The following is a 22,430-nucleotide window of genomic DNA, read 5'->3' on the forward strand; positions in this document are numbered from 1 at the left end:
CCATTCTGGATGATACTATAATTGTTACAAAGCTACAAATACTGTTGAATGAAGCTATAAGCAGATGAATACCTTGGAACCGTGGACTCACTAACAGCTTGAAGCCTCTTCTGTAAACAGTGGATCTCTGCCTCATAGTTTTGTTCAGTTTCTTTCAACTGTTGCTGCAAAGAGGATATGAGGCTTTCTAATTCTTGAACTTGTTCTTCAAGTTGTTTAGTTTTTTCAAGATCTTGCAGAGAAGATAACTTGCTTTTATGATTGACATCTATGTTATATAAAGAGACAAAAAATGCACATTTCAATATAAGTTTCTTAGTGAAATAGTACAATCACTGTGTACAGAAAATATTAATTCTTTTTTGAAAAAGTATGTTTTTAGTGGTAGTAACTCTGGTTTCAATTTAAACTCATTCTGATGAAAACAAGAAAACATAAATAGTACAATTCAAGATCATCTTTTTGATCCTCATGCTGTAGTACTCCTAAATCCAACATTTTATATCTTTAAAATTTAAAACAATTTAGAATCACAGAACATAAGAAGGGGGAAAGGACCAAATAGAAAGTAGCCCAAATCTTTCATTTTAAGGATGAAAAAATTGAGATCAGAGAGGCTACAGTGAAATGCCAAAGGTCACTACGTTAGCTCACATTTTAAAGTAAAAAAGCAAATTACTCAATATTTGGTATAAAAACACCACATTGTGGTATATGATCAAAATTTACCAATGTCTTCCAAATTGGTCATCTGAGAATGGATTGATAAAAACTCTGTTTCCTCTTTTGGAAGGTTTTCTTCTCCAAATTCAAGTTTCATACCATCTGTCTGCTGTCCCCAGATCTATTGAAAACCACAGAATAAAAGCAGTAACATAAATACATAATCCAGCAATTAGAAAGCTGTATTAAAGCAACTCTGCATTTAAGATGCTTTTTTAAAACCACCCAAAATTGTGGCACTCTAATACAAGCATTTTCCCTTCTAAGTTATTCCCTGTTCTCTTCTGTAACAGTAATTCATATTCTATACCTTTCATAGCACTGAAATTATATTAGTAATGTTCTTTGATATCTGAAAGGAAGTTCATTTTACTACAAAAACAAGTGCTTCTGAGAATTTTGGTAGAAAGCTGATAACAATATTTATAGTATACCTTGGTCTTTGAAATTTCAATTCATACATAATAAATTTTATATTAGCAATACTTGATTAATACAGCTTGTTTATCTCTAGATATATCCTATGTACAACCAGATAACTGACAAATGGTATGGTGCTCTGTACAGTAAACAAAAAGAAAAGAAAAGAATGAAAATAGATAAATCTCAGCTTATTTCCTTAACTATTAAAAAGCAGCAAGCCTGTAATCCTAGCACTGTGGGAGGCTGAGATGGCTGGATCACCTAAGGTCAGGAGTTCAGGATCAGCCTGGCCAACATAGTGAAACCCCATCTCTACTAAAAATACAAAAATTAGCCAGGTGTGGTGGCACACACCTGTAATCCCAGCTACTTGAGGGGCTGAGGCAGGTGAATTTCTTGAACCTGGGAAGGGGAAGTTGCAGTGAGCCAAGATTGAGCCATTGCACTCTAGCCTGGGAGACAGAGCAAGACTCTGCCTCAAAAAAATAAGTAAATAAATAAATACATAAAACTAAGCAGCAATATGTCAGATACCTGTGTGTACTAATTTATTTATTCATCAAATACTTAATAATCAATGTGACCAGCACTGTGACAAGAATAAAAATATAAAATCCGTTTAAAAAATAACAATATATCGCCTGCACAGAATTCATCAATCAGATGGGAAAATAAACAATTAGAGAACGACTAAACTATAAAATTTGACTATAACAACGATATAGAAGACTGATGTGGATCTGAGTAATTATGGAAGTCAGTTTTGATTTAGGCTCATATATTTCTGGCAATGATTTGGGAAGGCTATAAGGAAGAAAGAGTAAGAGTATTTGTGAAAGAATGACGTATGCCATAATTGACAATGATCTTCTTGGGGAGGGTTTAATTTGGATACGGAGGGGGAAATAAAGCTAGTTAAATAAGATAGATCCAAATAACAGAAGACTTTAAAAGCAAGGGGAAAGACTATGGACTTGCAAGACCAGATGAACAAAGGATACTGTAGAAGCAGCTGAGCAAAAGAAAAAACAGCTATTTGCTAAGAAGGCTGTTTTAACTGTTCACTACTCTTATACATCCTCTACCCAACTCCTACCCCATGAGTAATTTCAACAGAGGATCTTGCCTCTTAGTTCCCAGGGAAAATAAAGATCATCAGGTAAATTATTAAGTTTCCAGTCCAACCTTTCTAACTCATTCAGCAAACATTTATTAAGCCTTTACTGTATGCTAACACTGTGTTAAGAGAAGGAAATAAAAATAAACAGAAGATTCTCTTATTCTGAAGGGTTTAGAATAATAGTGAAAGAGGCAGAATGGTAAACAATTATATAACATGAAAAGTAATGTGACACAAATGCAAATGTGTATAAGGAGCTACAGGAACATGGAATAAGGACAGAAGGGTAATCAAGTATTTACAGTAACAAAAAAAAAGAGAAATGCGATAAGCAAGGCCTGTACTGTTGCTAAGGGAACACAGGAAGAAATGCCTAAGCCTAGAAAGACAGGTAAAGAAGATGACACAGAGGGAGTAAACATTTGAACCAAGTGGAACAAGCAGGAACAAACCAAAAAGGCTGGGAGGGGATGGGCAGTATTATGCAGAAAGGGCAGCATGCAAAGAAGCCCAGGGTGCCAAAGATCAGGGTGCATTTGGGAAACTAAGTATTTCAGTATGGCTGAAATGAGGAGGAAGATTAGAAGATGAAGCCAAAAGGTTACGCAGTGATGTATTGCAGTCCTGATCCTGATCCCAAAGTAACTCTGAAATGCCTCTGTAATTGCAGCTAATTTATTGCATTCAAATATATATCCTCTTATTACCCCTTGTGCAGAAAAGACATCTACCTGTTTGCTATATTCATCTACCTGTTAAGCAAATGTATTTATCTACATTTCTTTTCTATTTTTTTTTTTTTGAGATGGAGTCTCACTCTGTTGCCCAGGCTGGAGTGCAGTGGTGCAATCTTGGCTCACTGCAACCTCCACCTTCTGGGTTCAAGCAATTCTCCTGCATCAGCCTCCAGAGTAGCTGGGATTATAGGCCCGTGTCACCACACCCAGCTAATTTTTTTGTATTTTTTTTTAGTAGAGATGGGGTTTCACCATGTTGGCCAGGCTGATCTCCAACTCCTGACCTCAGGTGATCGGCCCACCTTGGCCAACTAAAGTGCTGGGATTGCAGGTATGAGCCACCATGCCCGGCCTTACATTCCTCTTCTAAACACCTACTAAAATGTTGCCACGGAAAACTATTTTATATATGCATATGTATATATTATATATATATGTAAAATAGTATATATGTATATGACATTCCTTAAACTAGTTCATAAATCCCATTAATTTATACATTTCTTCAGTCTAGTGACTTCATTACTTTATTCCCAGTACACAGAACAACCTGGCATTTAATTAGCAAATAATACATATTGGCTGACCAGTCTGTCCTCAGATCTAAGGAATAAATAAATAAATAAATGAATGAATAAGTAGGTCGGGTGCGGTGGCTCATGCCTGTAATCCCAGCACTTAGGGAGGCCAAGGTGGGCGGATCACAAGGTCAAGAGTTCGAGACCAGCCTGGTCAACATGGTGAAAGCCCTTCTCTGTTAAGAATACAAAAATTAGCCGGGTGTGGTGGAGTGTGCCTGTAATCCCAGCTACTCACGAGGCTGAGGCAGGAGAATCGCTTGAACCTGGGAGGCAGAGGTTGCAGTGAGCCGAGATCACGCCACTGTACTCCAGCCTGGGCAACAGAGTAAGACTCTGTCTTGGAGAAAAAAAAAAAAAAGGAAAGTAAAATAAAAATAAAAATTATTGACTGTATAACTGAATGAGAACAAAGTATAAGTTTTTCTTTCATATTCTTTGTACTCCCTTCAGTGTATATTACAGTATGGTAGAAGACCAGGAGTGAAAAGAGAAGACTATCTAAGACAATCCCCAAGTTTCTGCTTGAATGTTGTTCCTTGAAACTGATATGAGAGGAGAAGCTGGTTTAAGCAGCAGTAGTTAATAAATTCAAATTTCAATATGCTGATTGAGATATACCTAAAAGATTTTTGAGTAGAGATATCTGATGAGATATATGACTCTGCAGCTCAGAAGGACTGACCTAAACATAGAGATCTAGAAGCAATGAAAGTAGATGAAAAAAGCATTCAGATTACGAGGATCAAATAAAGATCCCTGGTAATATAAACAGGGTAGGTAAAGTCCAAAATGGAGGCTTGAAAAGCTACAGAAGCTAAGGGAAGAAAATGTTATCAGAAAGCAGCAAATACTACAGTCGAGAAATAATAAAGTAAAAAGAAAACTAGTTCAAGATAGTACACTGAGCATGTGTTTATATCTGAGGTTACAAAGTGAAGGCTTGAACTTTAAATCCAGTCTATAAAAGTGCTCTTTTGGGGACAAAACAGTTTTTGTTGTTGTCTGGCTGCTTTCTGTTTCCCAACCTTAAAACAGAACATTTAGTTTTGAATATTTCTGTGTGTGTGTGTGGGTGGGTGTGTGTTATATTTTTAGAAATGAGGTCTTGAGCTCTGTTGCCCAGGCAGGAGTACAGTGGCACAATCATAGCTCATGCAGCCTCAAACTCCTAGGTTCAAGTGATCCTCCCACCTCAGCTTCTCAAGTAGCTGGGACGACAGGCATGTACCACCATGCCTGGTTTATACTTCCTAATATTTTTAAAAGAAAAAAAAATCATATAAAATTAATAGATTAAAAGTACTAGCAACACTGGGCCCTGATTCCTACTTAATGGCAACAAGATGCACAAGCTGGGCAGCCGCCGCTCCTTTTGCATGAGGCATGTTTTCTCCAGGTTTCACTTGGCCTTCTTCATTTATTTTATTAGCTAAGTTAATGTAGGCATTTACATTTGTGATTACTGACATAAACCTCCTCCCTTTCCATTACTCAATTAAAATGATAAAGAATATTTAAAAGGCATAAATCCATAATGAACAAGAAAATAAGAGATGAAACCAAAAGAGATTCTACTCATATAAATCTACTGGAGTAGGTTTATAGATTTTTGGAAAGGCTAGATAAGGTTGTACTTAATTGCATAGAAACAGAGTAGGCAAGAAGAAACAGGAGGGAAAGAAAGAAGGGGAGAGAGATGGAGAGGAAGAATTTCAGCCAAAACATAAATCATCAACATTATAACTTTCACTATCAATTAAATCTTTCAAATCTGCCTAAACATTTTAATATTAACTGAACATCAAAAAGCACCCCAAATTAATAGACACAGACATCTTTCTGGATTTCCTTCTACATGAGAATTACACTTATCCTTGCCAATATATGCCTTAAGTTGTTTTACTGATAAGAGTTAATAAATTACACTGTGCCATGTATACTATCTTACCTAGTTTTCTATACACTTTCAAAAAATTGCTTGAAAATAAAATTGACATGTATAATGCTGTGTGAAACTAATTAGCTATATGCTAAACAACTAAACTCATTACCAGTTTTCTCTAAAACAGAAGGCCCACTGCTTTAATTTTATATTATATGTAAAATTAAATGCAATTGTTTCACACAGTTTACAAGTTGATATATATATTTTAACTTATCATAATTCTAAAAACTCTCTAAAGGGGTTATTATTTGACTTGCAGAAATTCTTTCAGCTTACCAATATAAATTATCTACTACAAATATATGTCACTTTTCCCAATCTCCTTTTTCATGTTCTCTTACTTTAGAAATTCTTGGTTGATAAAAGCAGCTTACAAAAAAAGCAGACAATACAATAAATGCAAATATTACAATATATTTTCCATCTCACAGACCTTGCTTAGTCGTGTTTGAAGTACCAAGAGTTTGTTGTATTCTTCTGTTACTTTGTTGAGAAGAGTGTGCATATTTTCTTGAAAGTCTGGATGGTAAACAAACAATTACAATAATTTCACTTCACAGTAAAAGTCTGCATCTTTCAATAAATATTATTCACCTATTTATAACTTAAAAAAATTGCCTGCTAGAAGTAAACCTCAGATATTTAGTAAGTAAAAATTGAAATCTCATTCATGTGAAATGCCTGCTATGAAGATAACTTGAAAATTTCATATTAAAATATGTTAATTTCTTTTGGTAGTCATTAATTTATATACATTTTGTTCATTATACAAATGGACAGGGCTAGGAAACATTTTGTCTGTGAAAGAATATCAAAAAAGTGGTGATGTTACTCTTTGTTAAAACAAACTTATAGCAGATCTATATTAAGAAAGATACTAATATATTTTTTATTTCTTAATTTTATCTTACTCATTTTAAAGCAAAAACCATTGATATGAACTTATTCAATAAGTACAATAACTTTAAAAATTTGGATCTATGGTATAAAAAGTTAAAAGAATTAGGATAAGGAAAAAGATAGGAGTAGAGAGACAGAGGACAGACAATAGTGGACAGCTCCAATTATATTCATATCACCATTATCACATTATAAAAATTTAAAATGTATATTAAATATGACATTTCATGAATCTGAAAGGAGGATAAAATGTTAAGATGAAGAACAACTTGGCTGGGTGATTAAATCATAATCAAAAGTAAAAATCTGTCATCAATTAATTTAAGAGGATTAAATACTGTTTAATAGTATGGTAAGCTTTTATTACCTTGAACTTCATATCTATAATCTTGTAATTCTGGATCTTCATTTTCAGAAATGTAATCACCAGAATTCTCTTTGTTTTCTGCATTTACTTCACATTTTAAAGCAGGAGTATAATATTCACCAAGGACACTGCATAAAGTCTGTTAACAACAAAATTGTGTATTTTAAGGAATTTAAATTTTGATTTCTGCTTCTAAAGATTAAACATTATTCTCCTAGATGCAAGGTGGTCAAAATGGCACACAAAAATAATTAAGAAAACATTCTCTCCATACCCTTATCAATCTGCAAAAGAAACAAGTCTAAATCTCTCTATCTCTCTGGCATGAAATCTTCTTATATCAGGAAGATAATAGACTTCATTGCACAAAACTATAATTTTTTCTGCTTCCTTATAATAATAAAATTTATCTTATACTTTAATCAACCACTTCCTAGCTTGGATTCTATTTCTGATGTTATCTCTGTAATCTCAAATACCTTTGAAAAAACATCACAGGACAAGGATGGACGTTCAGAAATGCTGATCAGAAATCTATAAATTCTAAAGAAATCATATCAAGCAAAAGAGTAACATTCATATACTTAAGATAACATTCATAACACAAGAGGCCAGGCGTGGTGGCTCATGCCTGTAATCCCAGCACTTTGGGAGGTCGAGGAAGGTGGATCACCTGAGGTCAGGAGTTCAAGACCAGCCTGGCCAACATGGCAAAACCCCATCTCTACCAAAAATACAAAAATTAGCTGGGCGTGGTGGTGTGCATCTGTCATCCCAGCTACTCAGGAGGTGAGGCACAAGAATAGCTTGAACCTAGGAGGCAGAGGTCACAGTGAACCGAGATTGTGCCACTGCACTCCAGCCTGGGCAAAAGAGCAAGACTCTCTGTCTCAAAAAAAAAAAAAAAAAAAAGATTCCTAACACATGAGAATAGTTTTATGTAGTTTATATGCACACACAAAAATTGAAAATATTTGACACATTGTTCCGGTTATTCTCCTGAGCAACAGACACTTCTATCATCATTTAAAACAATACATGCCCCATAATCATTTGATAAGCTCTCAAATAACTTTTACCTTTGTTCCTCATATAACTAAAAAATTACCACCACCAACTTCTAGACTTAAAAATCAAATTGTTTATTGCTATTTCTTCAGATTTCTTGAGATTTGCTTAAACTATACTGTCAATTAATAATTAAGTTTATTAAATTTTCAGCATAGCCCCTAAGATGCAGTTTTCTCACATTAGAGTTGATTTTAGAAACCTTAAACAATCACCCAATTTACAGACAAAGAAACTGGGACCCAGAAAGATGGGTGCCATCTTAGTGTTTTGGCTCACTCTACACCGTCTCCCAGGATGTCTCCATCTTGTCCTTGTAACTCATCTATGGCAACATCAACAATTAGTGTCTGTTCTACAGGCGAGATAATTTACCTGAATTTCTTTTGTTTCAAACCGATTATCAGGAAAATTTTTAATGCTCATTTTAAGTTAAAAACTCAGGAATACTTTCTAAGCACAGTTCTGAAGGTAGTGGAGAAAACTAGGCTGGGTGATCATCAAATTAGTAGCAACTTATAATTTAGCACTCCTTGTGTAAAAGTACCTTTTATTTATTTTTTAAAATTTATTATTATTATTTTTTTGAGACAGAGTCCCACTCTGTTACCCAGGCTGGAGTGCAGTAGCATGATCTCCACTCACTGCAACCTCTGCCTCCCATGCCCAAGCAATTCCAATGCCTCAGTCTCCCAAGTAGCTGGGACTATAGGCACACACCACAATGCCGGACTGATTTTTGTATTTTTTGGTAGAGACGGGGTTTCACCACGTTGGCCAGGCTGGTCTCGAACTCAAGTGATCTGCCCACCTCAGCCTCCCAAAGTGCTGGGATTATAAGTGTCAGCCACCACATCTGGCCATAAAAGTACTTTTAAACATCTTACTTGTAAAAAATAAGAACATTCTTCAGACACTGCCTTTTGAAGTTTTCCAATGAGCAGATGTAAAGGCTTTCCTTCATCACCTAATAGAACAGATAATGGATTAAGAAATTCAATTTACATACTTAAGAACTATGATCATATTTAACTTATGTTTCAACTGGAAGCTCCCCTGCAATAAGAATCATTTTAAATTCTTTATTTCTTTGAGTTATTTTCCATTGCTCAACATTGTCTCAGAAAATTTGTGAGATTTTCCATTTCTATCCACAAAATGGTACAAAGCAGTGACTTCTTTTTACTACAACCCAACACAAAAAAATGCATCATATATCATAACCTATTACATACATCTATGTAAAACTGAAATAAAAATCTCAGAAATCAATATTTATTCTTCTACTGTAGTGCCATGTACTCCAATGTTTTCTGTTCTACTTTTTTTTTTTTAAAAATGTTGATCATTACTCACTAAACTGACTTCACCACCCATTAATGGACCTATTAATTAGCCTCTAGTTTGAAAAACACTAGCCTGTTTGAAGAGGACATCATTAAAAATATCACATGCTTAAAATCTTGTTAAATTCAAACCCAAAGCACTCCCGAAATTTAAAAGTTTGGTACTGTTATTTAAGCCACTCTCAAATTTCTACTTTTGAATGCAAACTTCTTTTCCATCCTCATTAACATTTAGTTAATACTTACTGTTTATGGAAATGACAGCTTTAGTTGCTTAACTGGCGTTCTAATCACTACTCTTACCTCCCCCAACTCACCGCAGCGGTGTCATCATAAAATAAAAACTATATTGTGTTACTCTACTTAAAATCCTGCAGTAGGTCTTATCACCAACAGCATAAGGCTTATACATGCTTCTTTCAGAATAAAACTTTTTCTAATCAAACTGTTGCCCATCTCTCCAGCTGTAACCCCAACTACTTTCTCACACACCTTGAACTCTCAATTTTCCAAAATGGGTGTACCCTTACACCTCAATTCTAAAGACTCCAGAGCCTGCCTTAAAATTCCAACCCCACCACTGTCTACCACCTCACCCTACTCATCCTGCCAGGAAGTACTAGATGTTTCTCCTTTCTCCTCCCATTCTTTCTATTCATTCTTCTGTTGGAGAAATTGTTTATTTTATATATGCTTTCGCAATGGATTGTGACTTCCTATGGGAAAATGATTTTAGCTTTCTCAAGCACTTAAATGAATGTCTAGTGATTATATCAACAACTGGTAAACAAATCACCTTCCTCTGTGGGTTCTATGACAAGGAAAAAATTATAGAATGGTGGGCTCTATCCAATACTTATTTGGATCATGGTACTTATAAGTCAGAAACCATTTTACCTGTTTCTTGTGTTTTCATAGTCTGTAGCTCTAACTGGTGTATTTTCTGAAGTTCCTTGATCTTTTCCTCTTGAGCAAAAATAAGCTCTTCTTTAAGACTGCAAAGAGCTTTATCTTTTTCATTTTCCATATATTCACGAACCTGATCCACATGAGTTGAATAAACCAGAGAGAGGCAAATGCGTTGGGCTTCCATCTGTAGCCTTAAATCATTCTTAAAGTAAACATATGTAAACATTATAATATTCTTAAATGACAAATAAAATAATTTAACTTTTTTTTGCATATACTGACTACAAGAGTTTAAAAATTCATGAGAACTGAAGTCTAATTTTTTTTCTATCTTCGTGCTGTTGCATTGATCTACCTTTCTTTTTCAAGGAAAGTAGCACAATGTTTTCATTACCTCAGTTTTATACTAAATTGTGATATTTGGTATAGCTAGCATGACTCATCTTTGATTTTTTGTTCTAAAAGATTTTAAATGTACAGACATGGAAATAATGAAGTAATAAACATTTATGTACTCACAACCCAAATTAACAAATACTCACTCTGTCACCCAGGCTGGAGCACAGCGGTGCAATCATGGCTCGCTGCAGCCTTGACCTCCTGGGTTCAAGCGATCCTCCCACCTCAGCTTCCCAAGTAGTTAGGACTACTGGTGCATGCCACCATGCCCAGCTAACTTTTTATTTTTAGGTAAAGATGGGGTCTCACTCTGTTGCCCAGGCTGGCCTGAAACTCCTGGGCTCATGCAATCCTCCCAAAGTGCTGGGATTACAGGTATGAGCCACCGCACCCTGCCTACTACTTGTTTTTATTCACTGTTATGTCACCAGGGACTAAAACAGTGCATAGAATGCAGTAGAGGCTCACTCAGTATTATTAAACAAATGATGATTTGTAGGGTCTCTTTCCTATATATTAAAATTTCACAAGGATCTCAATGTGTTTCTGGGCTTTCCATTACGCTCCACTGACCTAATTGTTCATCCTAGCATCAAACCATATTGTCTATTATGATTTTGTAGTAAATCTTGCTGTCAGATGCAATACATTTTTCTAGGGTTCTCTTGATTATTCTTGAGTATCTACTTGTCTATATCAATTTTATAATCAGTTTTTCAAGATCCATGAAAAATTTCCTTGTAATTATGACTGGAAGTACACTGAATACAGAGATTAATTTGGAGAGAGCTGACATTTTTCTTTACATCTTTCCACTATGAATACGGTACATATTGGCATATAGTGAGGTCTTTACATGCTTCAGTGTTTTATAATTTTCTTGACAAAAGTTCAAAGCATCTTATGTAGGGTTTATTTTGTTATTCATAAATAAGTTTTCATATTCTTTACCTCATTTCTTATTCTTGTCAAATTGCATTGGCTAGGAACTACAAAGCAATGTTGAAATAGTGATGTTGAAAGTGGGTATCCTATACTTGATTCTATACTGGATTTTAATGGGAATGCTTCTATCATATTTTATTCTATACTTGATATTAATGGGAATGCTTCTAAATTTCACTATTACAAATGTTATCTGCTAAATGTTTTAATGAAAACAATTACTGCGGTTAAGAAATTTCCCTTCTATTCTGGATTTTCTCCATTGAAAAAAAATTATGAGTTATTAGTTTTTCATGGATTCTTTTCCAATATGTATTAAAATGATTATATGGGCTGGACACAGTAACTTGTACTTATAATCCCAGCTGCTCAGGAGGTTCAGGTGGGAGTATTGCTTGAGTCTAGGAATTCAAGACCAGCCTGGGCAACAGAAAGACCCCATCTCTAAAAAAAATAATAATAAATTAGCCAGGAGTGGTAATATGTGCCTGTAGTCCCAGCTACTTAGGAGGCTGAGACGAGGAGATTGCCTGAGTCCAGGAGTTCAAGGTTGCAGTGAGCTATAATCATGCCACTGCACTCCAGCCTGGCAAGAGTAAGAACTTGTCTCTAAAAAAATAAAATAAGGCCAGGCATGATGGCTCACTCCTGTAATCCCAGCACTTTGGGAAGCCAATGTGGAATAACTGCTTGAGCCCAGGAGTTTAAGTGCCAGGGTTTGACCTGCAGAGTCAGGCTGCATAACAGATGAATAACGTACTCAGACACCAGTATTCAGTGAAAGAGTGGCTAGGGGGCTGGGCCGCTCACAAAAAAGAATTGCAGTAGTGCACGCCCTGACTAGCTGGCCCTGCGGGCATTTATTCAGCATAGATTTAATGACAAAGGCTTTGAGTCAACACACTTGTGGGTAATTAATCTGGTCGCCCTCCCCAGAGAGAACAGTCCTGCGAATGATCAAAGGTTGGTCTTAGGACCACATGAGTAAACAAGCTCTTTAGATAAACTCCCTTATATTCCTATGTAGCTACGCCTTAAGCTTTTAAGAGAATTCAGCTGCCTTCAACCAAATCTTTCACTGAAGCTATGCAAACCTCCCGGCCTCCCAAGAAGGTTTGTATCTATTTCCTATAACTTTATCTCCCACCGCCCTGACCAATCCCCTACATTTAAGACCAGCCTGGGCAACACAGCGAGATCCTCCTGTCTGTAAAAAAATGTTTTAAAAAATCTTAGCTAGGCATGGTGCTATGTGCCTGTTGTGGTCCCAGCTAGTTGGGAGGCTGAATTGGGAGGATCACTTGAGCCTGGGAGGTTGCAGCCATAGTGAAATGTGATTGTCTGACTGCACTCCAGCCTGGGTGACAGAGCAAGACCTCATCTCAAAAACAAAACAAAATAAAAAATAAAATTTATCATATGGATTTTTTTCCTGCTATCTATGAATGTGAAGGTTACATTAATAGATTTTTCAGATGTTGAACTATTCTTCCATTCTTAGAATAATTTGCTAATATTTTATTTAAGATTTCTACAACCACTCATAAGTAAGATTCATCTATAATTTTATTTGTTTGTAGTGTTCTTATCAGGTCTTCATATCAATATTGTACCAGTCTCATTAGATAACTGGGTTTTTCTTTTGTCTAGCTTACCTTTCTTCTTTCCTTCTTTTCTTCCCCCTAGTTCTCTCTCTTTAATCCTATTTTATTAAGCAATTATATATTCGTTGAGAGTTGGTAAGACTCACTTGTAAAATGGTCTCAGTCTAATATTTCTGGTTGGAGGAGAGGAGAGAGGGAAAATCTCTATGATTTCAAATTCTTTAATTGTTATTGGTTTATTCAGGTTTTATATTTCTATTTGAGTTGATTCTGGTAGTTTATATTCTTCCAGAAAACCATCCAGTTTATGTCTATTTTCAAATTTGTTGATGGATGTTTATTTATAGTATTCTTTTATGACTTTTATGAATCTCTATGGTATCTATACGTAGGTTTTGATTTTCATTCATTTGATTTTGTTAGTTTGTTTTAGAGAAAGGGTCTCACTCTGTCACCCAGGCTGAAGTACAATGGTGCAATCATAGCTCACTGCAGACATCTGGCTGATTTTTTAATTTTTTGTGGAGACAGGCATCTTGCTATATTGCCCAGGTTGGTCTTGAACTCCTGGGCTCAAGCACTCCTCCTGTCTCAGCCATCCGAAGCACTGGGATTATAGGTGTGAGCAACTGCACCAAGCCTCATTTGGTTTATGTCTTTTTTTCCCGATCATATTCTTTTTTTTTTTTTTTTTTTTTAATGGAGTCTCGCTCTGTTGCCAGGCTGGAGTGCAGTGGTGTGATTTCAGCTCACTGCAACCTCCACCTCCAGGGTTCAAGCTATTCTCCTGCCTCAGCCTCCAGAGTAGCTGAGACTACAGGTGCACGCTACCATGCCCAGCTAATTTTTCATATTTTTAGTAGAGACAGGGTTTCACCATGCTGGCCAGGATGGTCTTGATCTCCTGACCTCGTGATCTGCCTGCCTCGGCCTCCCAAAGTGCTGGGATTACAGGTGTGAGCCACTGCACCTGGCCCATATTCTTTGTTTTTTGAGATAGAGTCTCACTTTGTCACCCAGGCTGGAGTGCAGTGATGCGATCTTGGCTCACTGCATTCTCCACCTCCTGGGTTCAAGGGATTCTCCTGCCTCAGCCCCCGTGAGTAGCTGGGATTACAGGCGCATGCCACCATGCCTAGCTGATTTTTTGTATTTTTAGTAGAGATGGGGTTTCACTGTGTTAGCCAGGATGGTCTCGATCTCCTGGCCTTGTGATCCACCCACTTCGGCCTACCGAAGTGCTGGAATTACAGGCATGAGCCACCACGCCCGCTGGCCCATATTCTTGAAAGTCCAATACTTTACTAGTGTTTTCTTTTCTTTTCTTTTTTTCTGTCACCTAGGCTGGAGTGCAGTGGCGTGATCTCGGCTCACTGCAACCTCTGCCTCCCAGGTTCAAGCAATTCTCCTGCCTCAGCCTCCTGAGTAGCTAGGATTACAGGCACGCGCCCCCATGCCCGGCTAATTTTTTATTTTTGGTAGAGACGGGGTTTCACCATGTTGATCAGGTCAATCTTGAACTCCTGACCTTGTGATCTGTCCACCTCAGCCTCCCAAAGTGCTGGGATTACAGGTGTGAGCCACCACGCCCAGCCACTAGTGTTTTCAAATAATAAACTTTCAAAATCCTTGAAAACTTTTCCTCCTGTTTTGGTTATTCTAACTTTGCTTATTTTGTTCTTTATTATTTCCTTCTTTTTACTTAAGTCTACATGCTCTGATATTCTAGCCTCTAGAACTAACAGCTTAACTTGTTTTCAGTATTTATAAAATCAATATATTTAAGGCTAAAAATTGTTCAACACATCATGTTAAATGCATTCTGCATTTTTCAAAAATATTCTTGACTGTTCTTGTGCATTTCTTCTTCCAGATAAACTATACACCAATTACTATTCTGTGTTTTTCAAAAATATTCTTGACTCTTCTTGTGCATTTCTTCTCCAGATAAACTATAAACCAATTACTAAGTTGAATTTCAGTAACTTTTCATTGTGAGTTGGAATGGAACTACATAAGGATTACAGATTAATCTAGAGATAACCTGGGTTTTTACAATATTCAAATTTTCCCACTCAGAAATGAGACTTTTCATTTATTCAAGTCTCCTATCCTTCATTAAAGTGTTATAATTTTATTTACATTGTTTTATTCATATTTATTTTACATTAAAGATATAAATCACTTGAGGTCAGGAGTTCAAGACCAGCCTGGCCAGCATGGTGAAACCCCATCTCTACTAAAAATACAAAAATTTGCCAGGCATGGTGGTGGCCACCTGTAATCCCACCTACTTGATAGGCTGAGTTTGTAGTGAGCTGAGATCCACTCTAGCCTGGGTGACAGAGTGAGACTCTGTCTCAAAAAAAAAAAAAAAAAGAATTTCAGTTCTCATGCTTAATTTTTAATTTAATTATACATGGGAATTATGACAATTAAGTATCTTTCTCTCCATTCATACATCTTTTTGTCTTTGCAATGGTTAGGACCTACACAATAGAAAAGCAAGTGACAAAAGCTATTCTGATCTTCTTCCTGACTCTAACATGAAGGCCTGTGCTATTTCACTGTTGGTTCTTGGTAAGTGGGCTTTATTTATTCCCCCCCTTTTATTCATGAATTCATTCATTCATTTAAAAAAATTATTAACTGCCTATCATGTGTCAGACATTATTCTAGGCATTAGAGATACAGGAGACTGGGTCCCTGCTCTCAAGGAGCTGATATTCTAGTGGTTCCTCCTGTAGTTTCTAAGCTCCGGTATCTCTTTTGATTCTAATAATCATCTTCAATTTTAAACACATACACTTCAATCTATGACCTCTCCCAGCATCAATAATTAATCAGTATCTATAAAATTCCTGCCACTCTTCCTTCTTCCTTGCATCCCAACACTGAAAAGACTTCTATGAGGTTTTTATTTTTCTCCTTCTGCCCAAACTACCTAAGTGTATTAGAGATATCTGTGTGGCATCCACATTATTTCAAGCATATTTAGGCTGCTCTTAGGTGTTACTATTGTGTAAGTCACTGCTCGATTTCTTCTGTGAACTTCCCTTCCCATCAATAAAGGTTTGTCTTGGTAATGATGAACGGGCAGGAAGTTTACAGGCTTTACTTTATGTAGTCAATGTCAAATAGAGGGAATCTGAATGCCATCAAAAGTATCTTTTTAGTATCTCTTTAGTACAGAAAACAGAATTCTGGCTGGCGACAAAGACTCATGCCTGTAATCCCAGCATTTTAGGAGGCCAGGGCAAGAAGATCATTTAAGCCCAGAAGTTTGAGACCAGCCTGGGCAACATGGCAAATCCCTGTCTCTACAAAAAATACAAAAACCTAGCTGGGTGTGTGGTGCATGCCTGTAATACTAGCTACTCAGGAGGCTGAGGTGAGAGGATCACCTGAGTCCAGGAGGTCAAGGCTGCAGGATGCTGTGATTGCGCCATGAGACTCTAGCCTGGACGGCAGTGAGAGCCTGTCTCAAAAAAAAAAAGAAAAAGAAAAAGAAAATTAGAATTCTTAATAAGAAAATTTGACCATCTGAGGGTCAAATTCAGGTCTTCTCCCAAAAATGCTTCCTAAAAAATTTTAAAAGATGTGTGACATTTTCACAAGTAACTGCCATACATTTTAGTTTTGAAAACAATTCCAGACATTTAACAGAACATTAATAGTTAAGCAATTTGGCCAGGCGTGGTGATTCACACCTGTAATCCCAGCACTTTGGGAGGCCGAGGCTGTTGGATCACCTAAGGTCAGGAGTTTGAGACCAAACTGGCCAACATGGTGAAACCTTGTCTCTACTAAAAATACAAAAATTACCCAGGCCTGGTGGTGCATGCCTGTAATCCCAGCTACTCAGGAGGCTGAGGCAGGAGAATTGATTGAACCCGGGAGGCGGAGGTTGTAGTGAGCTGAGATCACGCCACTGCACTCCAGCCCGGGTGACAGAGTGAGACTTGGTCTCAAAAAAAAAAAAAAATCATTATGCAATTCGAATTTCTTGACTCTATTTAGGCAATTAAATATATAAAATATCTCTACATTTGATATAAATCATAAATATAAAATATCTCGACATTTGATATAAGATCATAAATATGATATATTTAGGAATAAAAAGAGAAAAGTTTCCAATGGCTTCCAAAGTCTGCAAGATTCTCCAAGGTCTGGTTTCTTCCTCCTTCAAACTCTTCTTCCACTCTCCCGCTCTCTCAAACTCAACTACACAAGCCTTCATTCTGTTCTTTAAACTTACCCGTGTCTTTACAATTGCTCTAATTTCAATGTCATTCAGATTTCAGCTCAAATGTCAATTCCTCCTAGAGACGTTTCCTGACCACCATATTTAATGTTGTTACTACCCTCTCCATCATTCCCAATATCCTGATGAACATCGATGCAAAAATCCTCAATAAAATACTGGCAAACCAAATGCAGCAGCACATCAGAAAGCTCATCCACCATGATCAAGTGGGCTTCATCCCTGGGATGCAAGGCTGGTTCAACATACGCAAATCAATAAATGTAATCCAGCATATAAACAGAACCAAAGACAAAAACCACATGATTATCTCAATAGATGCAGAAAAGGCCTTGGACAAAATTCAACAGCACTTCATGCTAAAAACTCTCAATAAATTAGGTACTGATGGGGCATATCTCAAAATAGTCAGAGCTATTTATGACAAACCCACAGCCAATATCATACTGAATGGACAAAAACCGGAAGCATTCCCTTTGAAAACTGGCACAAGACAGGGATGCCCTCTCTCACCACTCCTATTCAACATAGTGTTGGAAGTTCTGGCCAGGGAAATCAGGCAGGAGAAAGAAATAAAGGGCATTCAATTAGGAAAAGAGGAAGTCAAATTGTCCCTGTTTGCAGATGACGTGATTGTATATCTAGAAAACCCCATCGTCTCAGCCCAAAATCTCCTTAAGCTGATAAGCAACTTCAGCAAAGTCTCAGGATACAAAATCAATGTGCAAAAATCACAAACATTCTTATACACCAACAACAGACGAACAGAGAGTCAAATCATGAGTGAACTCCCATTCACAATTGCTTCAAAGAGAATAAAATACCTAGGAATCCAACTTACAAGGGATATGAAGGACCTCTTCAAGGAGAACTACAAACGACTGCTCAACGAAATAAAAGAGGATACAAACAAATGGAAGAACATTCCATGCTCATGGATAGGAAGAATCAATATTGTGAAAATGGCCATACTGCCCAAGGTAATTTATAGATTCAATGCCATTCCCATCAGGAATGACTTTCTTCACAGAAATGACTTTCTTCACAGAATTGGAAAAAACGACTTTAAAGTTCATATGGAACCAAAAAAGGGCCCACATTGCCAAGTCAATCCTAAGCCAAGAGAACAAAGCTGGAGGCATCACGCTACCTGACTTCAAACTATACTACAAGGCTACAGTAACCAAAACAGCATGGTACTGGTACCAAAACAGATATAGACCAATGGAACAGAACAGAGCCCTCAGAAATAATTCCATCATTCCCTATCACATTATCCTGTTTTACTTCTTCATAGAATTTATCACTATTTCTCACTATCCTACTTGTTTCATTTATCATCTGCCTCCCTCACTAAAATATATGCTCTTTGAGACCAGAAACCTCTCTCGTTGGCCACTGTATTCATACTTGCCAAGAGAGTCAATAAATATGTTAGATAAATGAAGAAACACATAAAACTTTAGTTAGCACCATTACATTGTAGATAGCAGAATTTTCCTGTTATTTTAATATCAGTATCTGGCAAATATAAATTATCAGGAGTGATCTATTATTATATACATATAATTCTTTAACTATATTTAGAGTTAATACTGTTTTTTCCCCTTCAGGTATAATAAAGACTCTGAAAAAACTCTAGGACTTAAATCAAAGGTTTTTTTTTCTCCCAGGAAAATATAATTTCATAACCACCTAACAACTATAGAGACTATTAAAAAGCTTAGGAGTTCATTTTCAGTTGTGGAGACTTGAAAACATCACTATGAAATAAAAACACTGAAACCAATCTTTGAGATTATAACAAAAATTACAAAATGAAATTAATAACTTTTCTAATGCTGAGATTCTCCACAAAGTTACACAAACTCTTGTCTTTCCAAAGAAAATCTGAATCCATTAGCGTTTTATTTCCTGAGCAGAATATACAAGATAGATATTAACTGAAAGAAAGGCAACAATGGTTAAAAAAAAAAGTACTTAAATGATAAATAAATGATAGGCTCAAGTTAAAATTACATCAGAGGGTTCATTTTCATTCTCTTGTAAGGATATGAACTTATGTTTTATGAAGGTGAAACCTTAGTGTGAAATGTACATTTTTTTCATTGTGCTTTACCATATATGAAGAAGTAAACATACCTGTTCTGATTTAAGTACATTGAGTTCTTTCTGAAGTTTATCATTTTCACTTGGTTGAGTTGCTCTAAGTGATGATTCCTTTGTTACAGATGGTAAGTGATCTAAAATCAACTGTTCTTGCTTACTTTCTTTTCCAACAGTCATATTTTCAAAAGAAACTTTATCTTCCACCATTATTTTTGATTCTTCACCAAAACTTTTATTTACTTTAGAAACTGATCCTTCAGCACCCCTGCTTGTCATAGTCACAACTCCATCTAATAAAGAGCTTACTTGAGTATCACATGACTGTACATTTTCTGCCCTGTTGTGGTTAATAATGACTTCTAGCTCTCTACATCTCAATGAAACTTGTTCTTTCTCTTGCTTTAAAGATTTAACTTCTTCATTTAGAAAACTAATCTCACCATGTTTCTGTTTCAATTGTTCAGAAAGATCAGACAGTCTCTGTGACAGCTCTAATTTCTCTCGCTTGGTTACCTCAAGTTTTTCCATGAGTTCTGTTGTATCCTTTTCAACAACCTCACCCATTTCCAATGTTTCTGCTACAAAAGTTTTGTCTTCATCAAAGACAGAACTTTTCATTTTCACTGTAGTTGGATTTATTCTTTGCAAATGAAGCTCTTCATTAAGTGCTTTAAGCTTACTTTTATACTCTAATTCCTGTTTATTTTTACTGTCTTCTAAATCATCTTTTACTTTGAGAAGGCAAGCATACTCCTCTTGTAACTCTTGATAGTTAACTTCAAAGTTTTTTTCAGCAAATGAAAAAGTGTTCCTTTGCTTTTCAATCTCTTCATTTAGCTGAATACATTGTTGTTTGAGGTCCTCATTTTCCTCTGTAAGTATTTCTATTTCTTTTTCCCACACAGAGTCTTTGGATTTGGACTTAATGGAGTCTATGAAAATCAATCTTTCTTCTTGGCTAACAGGAGTACGTATTTTCAACATGTCTTCAAGGGCTTTCTTTTCATCTTTAAGAATGCTATTCTCTGCTTCAAGTTGTGCAAATTTTTCTTGAAGATCATTCTCTTTTTCCTTCATCTGTTTTTCTAACAATTCTGTTTTAAGTTGTAATTCTTGAACTTCTTGTTCAAGTGTACCCTTTTCTTTTTCTTCTTGTCTGAGTATTTCAATTTCTTTTTGAAGTTCATTGATTTGAAGAGTCATTTCTTCTGACTTTAAATTTACAAGAGACTGCTGTAAATCTTTTAGCTTTGAAATTTCCAAAATTAATTGATTCTGCTTAGTTATCAAATTGTCCTTTTCAAACTGCATGGTTTCTATCTTTTGACTCATTTCATTCTGTAAACCATCTATCTGCTGTTTATAGTGAATGCCTAAATTATCTTTAAGTTTTTCAATATTTATTCGATGTTCAATTTCTAAATCTTCCTTCAGTTTGGAAAGCTCTTCTTCATGACTAAATAGAAGCTGTGTTCTCAGCCTCTCTAATTCAGCTTCTTGTGATTCAGCCATTCTGTCTAATACAGCATTCTTTTCTTTTTCTAACATTTCAAGTTTTATCTTGTAATTTGTAACTTCTGCTTCATGTTTTAATTCTAGTTCCTTTCTGGATTCAGATGCAGAAACAATCTCAGCTTTCAAATCTTCCACTGTACTAAGGGACTTATGTGCTTCATTAAGTTTACTTTCTTGTTCAGCTATTGTCTGTCTAGCTCTCTGAATCTGTTCCCTTGAAAAGCTCAATTCTTCAACAAGGTCTTCAAGCTGTCTCTGTAGAGTACACTTTTCTTCTAAAATTAGTCCTAGTTCTTCCTTGAGTTTTTCCTTTTGAGAGTTAGTATCTTGCAATTTTATATTCAGTTCATTTATTGCCACATTCATTAACTTTATCTGATCTTCATTAACTGTAATATTTGGATATGACCTTAAAGCATTCTCCATTTCTCCCTTATGCCGTGTTTTAATTTCCTCCATCTGTGCCATGTGTTGTCTTATTAATTCTTGTTTCATTTGCACTATCTGCTGCCCATACATCTCATCCAGCTCTGCCCGGAGTTGTTCTAACTTTCTTTGTGTTTCTTGTTCCATTCGTTGTACTATATCAGTTTCGAACTGGCTGTCTTTATGATTTCTCTTCTGAAGTTCTTCGACTGTCCCCATTAACTGTTTTATTTCTTCAGAAGACTGTCTTTCTTTTTGCTTAGAATTAGTCAGCTCTAATTTCATGCTTTTTATTTCTTGGTTCTTTTGCACAATCTGTTCTTGTAATTCTCCTAGTAATTTATCAGCAGTTGTTAATTTATCCTTTAGCTCAAGAGTTTTCTTTTCTTCTTCTATTATTTTTGTGTTTAATTCTTCAATGATTGTCTCCTTTTCCTGTATTTCTTCTTTATTTGAGTTTTCTACTTTTTTATCTTGTTCCTTTAGGAAAAAAAATGAAAATGTAAGAATGGCATTTTTAGCTTCTGGCAAATTATACTGCTTCATCTCATTACCAAAAGACTGATAGAAGTTTCTCTTTTAAAAAATTCTACAAAAAGTAAATGTTGGTCCTGCCCCTCAATTTTTTCCACAATAATGAGACTTAGAACTCGTGTACCCAACACTACTTGTGAGCAAACACTACTGTAGTTTTGGCCTTCTTAGAAGAAATTTCTCTTAACATTTCTGTGATTAAAATTTTTAGTTTAAAAACCCAGTCTGATTTTAGATGTCTCCAAACTATTATATTTTTATTTTTCTTATTAACTGATCAACATTCTAAATATTTAGTATTCTCTATAGCTAAAGTACTGCATATACTCTAGACACATTCAGAAAGATAAAAATAAATAAAAGTTCCTCACATGTATTCTGGTGACTTCAATGTGTGTCATGGGCAAGGGCTATGGAAAAAGAAAAACAACAAAAACAGACTCCTAACGGTCTGTCTTAACTTCAGTCCTGGGCTCTTAAGTCAGTCAGAAATTCAGAGATATGCAATGCTT

The 22,430-nt window shown here is 35.9% G+C and overlaps 1 protein-coding gene across 7 annotated transcripts in view; it reads right to left on the bottom strand.

The window, feature by feature from the left end:
* The window catches only part of AKAP9 (A-kinase anchoring protein 9), a 167,237-nt gene that overhangs the window by 87,630 nt on the left and 57,177 nt on the right, over positions 1-22,430 (bottom strand). For all 7 annotated transcript variants that reach the window (XM_019031100.4, XM_019031099.4, XM_019031098.4 and 4 more), the window contains 7 exons: positions 19,477-21,864; positions 10,108-10,321; positions 8,752-8,831; positions 6,797-6,935; positions 5,963-6,048; positions 730-844; positions 73-268 (listed from right to left, as the gene is read on the bottom strand). In XM_019031100.4, coding sequence (XP_018886645.1) covers positions 73-268; positions 730-844; positions 5,963-6,048; positions 6,797-6,935; positions 8,752-8,831; positions 10,108-10,321; positions 19,477-21,864 — 3,218 coding nt within the window. The remainder of the gene's footprint in view (positions 1-72; positions 269-729; positions 845-5,962; positions 6,049-6,796; positions 6,936-8,751; positions 8,832-10,107; positions 10,322-19,476; positions 21,865-22,430) is intronic.

The sequence above is a fragment of the Gorilla gorilla genome, chromosome 6 (assembly GCF_029281585.2).
Source record: "Gorilla gorilla gorilla isolate KB3781 chromosome 6, NHGRI_mGorGor1-v2.1_pri, whole genome shotgun sequence".
Lineage (NCBI taxonomy): Eukaryota > Metazoa > Chordata > Mammalia > Primates > Hominidae > Gorilla > Gorilla gorilla.